Source organism: Gymnoscopelus microlampas (assembly GCF_963454915.1).
Source record: "Gymnoscopelus microlampas genome assembly, chromosome: 11".
Classification (NCBI taxonomy): domain Eukaryota; kingdom Metazoa; phylum Chordata; class Actinopteri; order Myctophiformes; family Myctophidae; genus Gymnoscopelus; species Gymnoscopelus microlampas.
The window spans coordinates 22,316,893-22,327,912 of record NC_139948.1 but is presented as its reverse complement, the minus strand read 5'-3'; the positions used below and the strand labels follow the sequence as shown (position 1 = coordinate 22,327,912).

Sequence of the window (11,020 nt, the reverse complement as noted above, 5' to 3'; positions counted from 1 at the left end):
AACGTTGCTATTTTCAAATAAATTGTTGAGGTTTATTGCAGTTGGAGAAGAAATTAGAAGAGGCCGCATACTGATGGGTAGGAGAGTGTTGAAGAGATTTAACCACTTAAACCCTATACTTTATGACTGAGGTCCCCAAGGGGCCATACATTTTTTCTTCTACACCACCAAATCTCTTTGTTGGAAATAGGTGAGAGAGATGCTACGAGTTGGTTCAGAGGTTGAATTGTGAACCATTCGGCCAGTTTCCAGCCAGGCCTGGAAAGTGTGCATTGTACTGTATCTTCCTGGAAGGGTAGTTGGACTAATTTGAGCTGTTAGTGTGTTTCTTTGTGGTGTGGGTATGGCAAAAGATCTGCTGAATCCATATTTGAATGTTATTTGTCCAGTAATAATCCACCAGCAAGTCCTTTTCCTTCCCTGCAAACGGTGTTACCACATTTGAACCCCATTTAATCATACAAACATGAGTGTGTTGAAGAGACTTAAAGGTCAATAGCCGAGACAGAAAACTGTAGAGCAAAAGAGAGAGAGAGAGAAAGAGAGAGAGAGAGAGAGAGAGAGAGAGAGAGAGAGAGAGAGAGAGAGAGAGAGAGAGAGAGAGAGAGAGAGAGAGAGAGAGAGAGAGAGAGAGAGAGAGAGAGAGAGAGAGAGAGAGAGAGATCAATGCTACGAGTTGGTTCAGAGAGAGAAAGAAATAATCAGAGAGAAACATCTTTAATAGTCCCGTATGGTCTCCAGGTATGGGAAGTAATTTATTCAGTTAATACGATATGACTAGTGTCATCATGTTGGATAAGAGGTGGGGTGTGTCCATATATAATTTGACTGTTACTTGAATGTAATTCTTACATGAAGCGGAGAATCAGGTCTACAGAGTGCTTAAACCTTACACTATATTGTCACATAATGACTAAAATAATGTACTCTATGTTCATGAGTTAAACATAAAACCTTAGTTTACCAAACCAAGGTCTAGGTATCTTTATTGTTACATGTTTTGCACAAATAAATAATAATAACAATTTTGTGCATTTTGTATTGCATTTTGCAATACAAAATGATAATAGTAAAGACACACGCGCAAAAAATGTCTTTTACATTCCCATATGGTCTAGCGGTCAGGATTCCTGGTTTTCACCCAGGTGGCCCGGGTTCGACTCCCGGTATGGGAAGAAATGTATTCAACTTATATGATAGACTTGGACGAATGGAGGTTTGTGTCCACCAGTCAATTGACTGTTACGTATAGATTCCTCAGAATTCTTTTTATAAATGTTGATTCATTCCTATAACACAAATGACTAATGCACTTATCTGCGTATCCCCTTGTCAAATTCATACTGACATCTGGGGGGGGGGGGATGCCACTATTGCGAAAAAGAAACACAAGCTTCTGTTGCATAAAACCAGAAGATCCCTATCAGATAACAAGAAGTTGGTGCAACGGCTCTCCTATAATCTACTGTACCCATTCTCTTCTCCCCCATTGTCTTCCACTCCCAGTGGATCCACAGCCAGCGTGTCAGGACAGAAAGTGGAGAGGAGCCAACGTCAGCAGCTGACGTCAAGGGCTGTTCCACCAAACGCCTCCCCATGTCTCCACACCCACCTATGTAAAGAACAGAAGTTAAATACCACAGCGCTGGAAACAGGACCATCCGGATGTACTGTAATGTGCCTCAAGGCATCGCAGCGCAAAATGTAACACCATGTGACCTGTGTGCATGGGAAAGTATTGCTAAGACCAATCATGGCGTCTCTTTCAAAGACAGGAACTTGTTCATTTAGTTGTTGTGTCTATAGTCACCCCTGGACTACTGCAGTCCTTGTTTACTTGGTTCAGCTCCTGTGACTTGACTGCATGCTGCAGGTGAGGCTAAATTCTGCTCAGAATGACCCTGTGGCCTCTCTTCACTGGCTCCCAGTGAATTCTGGGCTCAGTTTTCAAGATCCTTGTACTTACATGCAAAGTATTGCACAGAGGCTCCTGAATGTATCAGTGAGCTATGACATTCCTAGATTCTCCAACCATTGTAACCAAAGGCTCTTCCATCTCATTCCAGAGGTTAGGATGTAATTAAAAGGTTCTGTGTTGCTGTAGCCTCAGTCTAAAGGGACAGTTTCCTTCTTTTATATCACATCATCTGAATCAGTTACCATCTTTAAACAGCTGCTTTGGAACAATTCTCTCTTCTGACCATACTGTAAAGGAGGCGGAGTTAGCCGTGAATCTTAACTCTGACGTCACTACGCCCGTTCCCTATAAGAACAAGAATTTCAGTGCCTGCAATTCTGCCCTATAGACATAATGTGAGATAAGAGACTTCAATCTGCTGTCAAACATTGTGTTGTTCCTGTGCACCAGTCGCTAAGACAAAGTAAAGATACCAGGCATACAAGCAGGCTTCAAATCTGTACATTTAAAAAAATGTTTTACCTTTATATATGTTCTTGGAAATACATTGAGGGCAGGACCCTCAAACAGAATCATCATATATTGAAATAAGAACAGAGTTGTGTGCTGTAAACGCAAGCAAAGAACAGAGTACAAAAACTATATTAAAATGTTTTCAATTTAAACCCTAGTTGACCGGATTCCCATAGGTTCCCACTGGAGCCCCCCCTCCTGTTTTCGGTCTACACTAAATATCTTCACTGAGAATAAGGCCTCTCCAAGTTTTGCACACATACTGAAATGGCATCGAAGCGAATGTTTGGAACTAATAGCATTTTCTTCTTTGATCGTTCAACTGTTGAATCCCATAATTTGTCTTTGCTGATACTGGCTCCAACCTCCTGTCAGCGCTTGTTAGCAATGTTAGGACAATTAAACTATTATCTCTAATATAGCAGGCAAGCAGTTGCATTCATTCTTTCGTTCTTTCTTTCTTAGTACTGTAACCATGGTAACAGAGTCACCACCACCAACAACAGCAGTAGCAATAGAAAGCCTCAGACTATGACTCTCTTCCCACAGCATCTGTCTGTCTGCTTATTCCACAGCAAACACCTGGATCCTCTATCCACGCGCGCACACGCACGCACGCACGCACGCACGCACGCACGCACGCACGCACGCACGCACACACACACACACACACACACACACACACACACACACACACTGAAGTGTTCTGGAATTTAATTAATTTCAGAGTTCAATTCAGTTCAAATGTTTACTCTTACAGAATGAGATATTCGGTTTGCAGGGATTATCTTGGAATAAATTATGAAAAATGCAAGAGATTGTGACAATAGGTTAAAATCCAATCATATCATCTCAGAGTTAGGTTTCCTGTTCCATACAAACACGATAAAGTCTTCAGTAAAGGATTGCTTGATTCAGTATTTAGATATTTGATATTCATTTCATCAGACACAACCCCTTCCTATAAAAAACAATTCTAACTTAAAACTCGATTTTAACCATGATAGATCCAATGAAAACACATGTCCTTGGTTCTGGTGACTGATATTGTCCTTCTAATGCGGGAGGGGTCGTGTTTAGAAATAAATGGAATAATGTAAATACAATAAAATAAAATAAATGAAAAAAGGGATTGAAAAACCACACCCCCCTCACGTATTAGAAGGACAATATCAGTCACCAGAACCAAGGATGGGTGTTTTCGATGAATCTCATGGTTAAAAACTTCGGATAAAATATCAAATGTCTAAATACTGAATCAAGCAACTTAAAAACTGTCTGGGGAACCTCTGCCCCAAGAGCAAATTTTTAAATATTACTCCTACATATTTTGTCAAAACATCACACAAATCGGTACACATTATCTCTATTGTCATGTAACCAACACAGATCTGCCCGATTTTTCATATTCCATCCTGCATGGCTAAGATTGGCATCTAAAGTTTGCTGGAGTGGCTCGTTTGAACAAATTGCCTCAAATCATAAACGCAGTGTTCGATAGCCGTGACACTGCACGCACATTCCTACTAGGCCAAGGAAGAAATGCCACCCTTTTCACATTGTTGTTATAGTGCCACCAGCAGACCCATTTTTTTCAGAACACACACACACACACACACACACACACACACACACACACACACACACACACACACACACACACACACACACACACACACACACACACACAGACACATTTATTTATATTAATCCTCCAGATTTTGTCCAAAAATCACACAAATCGGTATACATTATTTCTATAGTCATGTGATCAAGATGGATCTGTACGATTTTTTATATTCCATTCTCATCGGCTTAGATTGGCATCTAGTGGTTTGCTTTTAACAAAATGCCTCAAATCATGAATGCAGTGTCCGATTGCTGTGAAAGGCCAAGGAAGAAAGGCCACCCATTTCACATTGGCCTATTATAACACCACCAGAAGACCCATTATTGCAAAACATTGCAAAAGCATTAGTATTTATTTCCAAACCATCGCTCTCTCTCTCTCTCTCTCTCTCTCTCTCTCTCTCTCTCTCTCTCTCTCTCTCTCTCTCTCTTAGCTGTGTCTTTCTCTGTCACTTAGAAATGTTCCCTGTTCCAGTCAGACAACCCCTCGGAAATACTGTCCTGAACATTCCGTAACATCACCATGACAACAGCTAATTGGATTAATTGAGGTAGTTAGGCTTGTGGTGGACAGAGGAGACAGGGGCGGAGAAGAGGTGTTGAGAGGAAAGTAGAATAACATTAGCTGACTTCTGGAAGTATTAGTGAAACAGCACATTGTTGTAACTTATAGAGTGTGTGAGACAATAACACTGAAGCTGTGCCAAAACTGTTCCACCAAGCCTAGGCTTGATGGACGCACAAAGGTTTAGGATGCGACTGAGCAACAAACAACACAGGAGCACAAGGGAGAATGGATGAAAACAGCATCTTTTTGTTCAAAGTATTTTTTGAGACTTAACAACGATGTTTGTATTTGTTGAATTTCATTGTGTTACGACTCCTGAACCGAAACACTAATAACATGCTGTCAGATACAGTACATGAATTACAGTTTATTTCAATTTAATTTAGCATCAGAGACATAATGATGGGGAAAAGGAAATACTTGAAGGCACAGTCAAATCCAGAGTGAATGCATAACAGAGTGTACTTTCCCTGTTGTGATGACACAACAATAATAAACATTAGTGGAGGGCAGAACATCAGGCGGAGGCAGGGAGTGTTTACAGTCACTGATCTCTGATCTGTTTCCCTAAAAACAACAACACCATGTTATCTGAAGTTCTTATCTTCAAGTTGACCGCTCTGTCTTTCTCTATCTCTGCGCATGTCTCTCTTCTCTATCTTTTCTACCCCCCCTTGTGTCATCTCTCTTTCTCTTTCTCCATGTCTCTCTCTCTCTCTCTCTTTGCACCCCCCTGTCTCTCCAGGACTCTCTTTTCTTCCCCACTTTCTGCTTTACTTTTGGCCTCACCCTCCCTCTCTATTTCCCTCTCTCCTGTCCTCTCCCTTGTGTATGCACACTCTCTCTCTATCTTTCTCCCTCTCTTTGCCCTCAGGAGATACACTTACACCACTGGCATGTAATGATTATCAACAACAGTGAAGAGGAGGGGTCAAGGGGTGAGAGTGAATGTTATCTAACTGGTCAAATAGGGACAGGGATAGAGAGATGAGAGAGAACTGGGCATTTACCAGTGTTAACAAGAATGCACTCACTATAGTGCAGAACCCAAGGAAGAAGAACTCCCCAGAAGTGAATGGTTTCTTATTCATTGGGAGCATGAATGTGCAGAGCAAATTACAAGGCAATCCAACCATTACTTTTCCAATGTTGGTCACAGACAGAACTAGAGATAACTGAGAAATGTATGTTTGCACTCTTCAAAATACAAGCAGAGTCTACAGAGACATAGAGGTGACAGAGCACTCTAGCGGTTAAGGGAAAACCTGAAAAAAAGATGGCAGCACTAACAACTGACAGCTGACAACATAAGATGATGTTGTCAGCTCATATTGAATGTAGTTAATGTCATTGTTTCTTGAGGTGATGGAGGGCGATTGCACACAAGCATTGGTAAGTGAAAAAGGCCCTTTGGAACAACACTTACAGTACTCCTTCTATACAAATTGCCAATGTTTGTATCCAATTTTATATTTTGTCACAACTTAAAATGAGATTACATTTAGTTAGTTTTAGGTATGCCTGAGCCATGGATGTGCCAGTGTGCAAAGTTAGACAGCAGTTAACAGTATTGTGAATGCTTGCCCACAAGGCACACCTTTTAATTTGATTGGCTGCGTGTGTTGCTTACATCACAGTGTCTAAGATCTACTTTATGCAGCCTGCCAAGTTTTTACCCTTCTGTAGTTTTTAACCTGAACCGGAAAACAACAACCAGCATAGGGTTTCATGCCCAGGTCAGTCTTTGGGTCTTTACAATATAATAGTTTTTTTTATTGGCGATAGAATGCACATGATACCTCTATTTCTATCTACTAATGGATTATACATTATGCATACCTGACCAGCCCAGAGGGCCAGGTCGTATATTAGTTAAGTCTTTAGTATATTATATTATTTAATTAGTGTTACCCTACTACTTATTCCATACTTATTGAAGTTTCATACTAAGAAAAAAAATATGTTCTCTTAATCTGTATGTTAAATGTGTATCTCAAATGTTCATGGAGTGTACTTGTTTTACTTTACGTGAGTTCTGTACGTCTGTTCGTCTTTCCATTATAAGTTTTCAGTTGTGCGCGAAGACAAGGTAACTTTTGCCTCCCCTGGCTCCAGCATCGCTAGTCTGCACTCACTCAGTCTCACTACAGCTGTTTGATGTGTTTACACATATGAGATTCCCTCCAAAAAAGTCCCTTTTCCCATGAACACGTGTGCGTCGTTGTCAGGACAACGCACAGAGCGTTGTCACGTAAACCAGGAAGTAGCACACAGATAGTTGTATAGTTTTTTTTTACACTTTATTTTCTATATATCAACAACATGATCCGAATCAAATCCCGACCACCAATTACAAATGCGTCCAACCCGATCTGGCGTAGCCTATCTTCTCTGTAATACTGTGATGTCGCCACAGACGCTGAATCCTTAGATAACGATCTGAACAAAGATGGAGGGGATTATGTCTTCTCAGACCCTGGTCTGTCTCTCCATAGTCGTCCAGATAAGGTGGAGCGTAGAAACATGCTTTGGTTTTACCATAAAGAAACAAAACCTGGCAGTCTCGAACCCTGAGGAATATTCCCAGTCCAGCTCCACAGGTATAGCTGTGTGCAATGCAGGCCCCAATGTCCACAGACTCCACACCCTCCACCTCAGTCAGACAGCAGTAACTCTGAGAGCACAACATGGCTCCACACACCAAGCACATGGTGGGAGCACTGGGACAGGTGAAGCTAAAAGCTTTGTTAATCAAACAGCTGTAGTCTTCAGGCAGCTCTATAAGTCTGTTGGACTGTCTGGGATACCTGACCAGAGGACTGTCTCCCTGCAAAGCCTGTCTCACACCTGTATGGCAGCACCACCCCTGTATGAGTGTGTCCATAAGCGGGCGGTGTCTATGGTAAAGTTGCAGCAGATTGGAGGGGAGACTGAGGTAGGTACACAACGCCTCCCACTGGCCAGGACCTGCAACCTGCAGTGCGGATGGTGTTCGTGTAGAGTTGAGATGGGTGAAGAACATAGCAGCTGATCGGAGGAAAGGTTGAACTCCCTTTTTCACACAACTCCACAGATGCCTACCCGAACACACCTCTGGAAGACTGTCCAGGTGACTCCTGACTTTGTTGTAGAGGAGGAAAGTCAACTCCTCTTCCTCCTCCTCATTCCCTGCTCCTCCTGACTCCTGATCCACGGTCACCTCCCCGTGTACAGATGTTATCAGGATCTGGACCAGGTGAGCCACAGTCAGCAGGTGGAAGAGGTGCAGGTGAGCCGAGTCAACTGCACTCTGCCCTGATTGGTCCAGACCCAGGACTGAACTATACGACATCAGGCTGGATACCAGGAGATGAAACATGTCCACATCCAAGATGCATGGAGTGTTCTCAACCTGAGGATCTGGAACAACAGCTGAGAACAGCCTGGTGAAGTGTGTGTGTACAGTGGACAGTGGAGAGGACATCCAACAGACTGAGGCAAACCTACACAAAGACGTCAAACAGTCATCCTGTCTACAGGGTAAACTTTCAAATAAAGGCCTCTCCTCATCTGCCAAGAGTCTCTCAATAGATTGTACGGTGAATGCACAGCTGTTCCAGGACATGATGGGGACTCTGGGGTCATGGTCGTTAGGGTTGACATTCAGTCCAACCTTGTAGGTTGCCATGCCAAAGGTAATCACCATCTCCTTAATGCCACTGGAGAAGGGTTCACTGGGAGTGTGCTCCAATACCTGTGTAAGGCCTTTCCCGGTATTTATGTGCAAAGCAGCAACCTGTTGAGATGTCACCTTCAACCATTCCTCCAAACTCAGCTGTTCACCACTGTGTGTGGGTCTGTGTGTTCTTGGTAGGATAGGTATAACTGCATTACTGAGACATCGGCACAGAGGACAGGGGAACTCTCCGTTCTCGACATCATTGCTGGGGATAACTCTCAGACGCCTCCGTTCCTTATCCTGCTCCGTCTCAAAGTACCTCTGCCAGCAGGAGGCGTGCATGACGTGACCACAACTTCCTGTGTGAGTTCCACAGTTCAGTTCAGGGTGCAGAAATAGAGGATCGTGGTGTTCTGGGTCAGGTAGAGGTGTGCTTCTGTTTTGAGACATAACAGTGGAGCGCTGGACAAAGGCAGCCATGACCATGGCCTGACCATGACCTTTGACCTCCTGTTTTTCCTGACAGAGAATACAGATGACCAGCTGACGTTCAGATGAACCAGAGCAACTAGGACCAACACACACCAACACATCTGGAGCTGGAAGACTGTCAGGAACAGGAGTCTCATTCATTTCATCCAGACTTTGTTCAAACAGTTCTCTGTTTTCATTGAGGAATTGTTTCTGCATCCCTGACATCTGGGCCATGAGCTTCTCTCTGTGGAGATGAGCTAACTCTACCTTCCTCTTCTTCCTCTCCGCTTTGTCTTTCTCTCGCACCGCCTCATTATGTGTATGTGTGCTGCTTGTGTCAACAGATGTCGAGGCAGTTTGTGCTGCCGTGGTTTTGATATTGGACACCATCATCAGTATCCAGTGCACCATGTCTTTATGGACCTCCAGGTGAGGTGCGTCGTGAAGAGTCTCTAACAGAGCGAGGATACTGGCCGAGTTACTGGGACTGTCTACTGGACGTGATATCTTGCTAGTGAAGTTAAAGGTGATATCATCCTGTCCAGAGTTTTTCTCTATCTGCTGCTGTTCCTCTAACAGTGACATACCTATCAGATGGAGAACCCTCTGCAGCATAGACTCAGACCAGTGTCCTGTACTGGGCTCCACAGCCCATTGCAGCACAGCTCCCAGTATAACCAGTAAAACGTCACACTGTAGCAGGTTGACCAGACTGGCGAATAATGGACAAAAGGGGGGCAGCACTTGTGGAAGGAGTGCAGAGTTTTCTCCCTTCTGTCTCTTGAGTTTCCTCTGGGCTTGTTCTGCCATGGACCGGTCACTTCTAGAGTAATGGTAGAAGTAGAGGTTGAAGAGTTTGGAACACTCTGGTCTGAGTTCATACAGTCCTCCTCTACCTGTCACACCTGGCTTCTTCTTGAAGAGTGCCACACTGTCAATCAGTCTTTCAATCCCTGTATCCTCGTATACATTCTCTGGTAGAGATTTTAGTAATTGACTGTGAGACATCGGTTTCATAGAAAGTTGATGGATGATCTCTCTCCTTATCTCTTCTGAAGAATGGACCTTACTTAAGCCACACAAATACCGCTCTCCCACAACCATGATAATGACATGAAGCATCTCTGCAATTAAAGTGTTGTTCTGTTTGACTACATCCATGTTGGTATCCCTGCTGTATCTCTTCTTGTCGTCTACTGAGCCGAACACATGGAACAGCTCAAACCTATTGAGAACAAGCATCAGGAAATGATCTGGATCCATCATAGATGCCCCGACCTGCAGCATGATGAGGTCTTTGTCAAACATCTCCGCTCTGCACTCCTTACTGTGGTAGTAATAGATCTGGTTTATCCAGGTGCCAAAGAGGCCGTTCGACCTCCACATCCCAGCATGCACCTGGGCACAGAAGACCAGGCAGCGTAGGGGGTATTCAATCAGCACGGGGGGGCTCAGTTCACTCAGTGGGAGGTGTTCAGGGCATCGATATGCCAACTCTGTTTTACTGAGGAGAACATGGAGACCAGCCAGTAGTCTAGAAACAGGCAAATGGATGGACACTTTCTCCTTTGACACCAGGTAGGGTATGGTCTCTATAGAATGCCCCACCAGGCCCAGGATGATGGGCCGCTCTCCCTCTGTTGAGCTACCGTAACACTGACTCAGAGCACACAGGACCTTCCTGTAGGCTTCTATTAACACACGCTCATCAGAAGCACACCACTGCTGGATCAATGAGATGACAGGGGTCAGTATCCTTTGCAGGTCACAGGTTACCCTCCACTCTGGTTCCAGCTCCATCTTTCTCACTACTGGATCCAACCCCTGCATGTATTTGAGTAGCTCTAAAAATGCATCAAGTCCCTCAAGAAACTTCTCTCTAAGCTGGTCTGTCCATTCTGTAGGTCTACAGGTCAACACGTAGCTCAAGTCCTTTATAAGACTCAATAGGTAGTGGTCAAACTGTTTGTGTCTCAGATGACTCATAAAACACTTGATGATCTTCTTCATTAAATCCTCTTCTATCATCAACATACGAGCCAGTGACGGGACGGTGAATATTTGGACAGACAGGGAAGTGATGCTGTCTTCTTTGTCATGATCGTCCTTCGCATAGTTTTTCTGCAATTGTGCATAGTTTTTAGCAAACTGGATGGCAAACAGATTCTTATACTTCAGATCCATAAGGAGGGCACTCATTAATAGTTGATGATACACGTTCCTAGCTCCTTTCCACATCTTGAAGTCACATAGCATCAGA

General features: G+C 43.6%; 1 protein-coding gene across 1 annotated transcript in view; it reads right to left on the bottom strand.

The window, feature by feature from the left end:
- Window positions 1-6,978: 6,978 nt before the first annotated feature.
- LOC311054664 (E3 ubiquitin-protein ligase UBR2-like) overlaps window positions 6,979-11,020 on the bottom strand; it is a gene marked incomplete at both ends in the record, with an annotated part of 5,088 nt that continues 1,046 nt past the window's right edge. Inside the window, one exon of the mRNA XM_084070668.1 lies at window positions 6,979-11,020. This exon is cut by the window's right edge and continues 1,046 nt beyond it. Within this exon, the coding sequence (XP_083926794.1) occupies window positions 6,979-11,020 (4,042 nt within the window).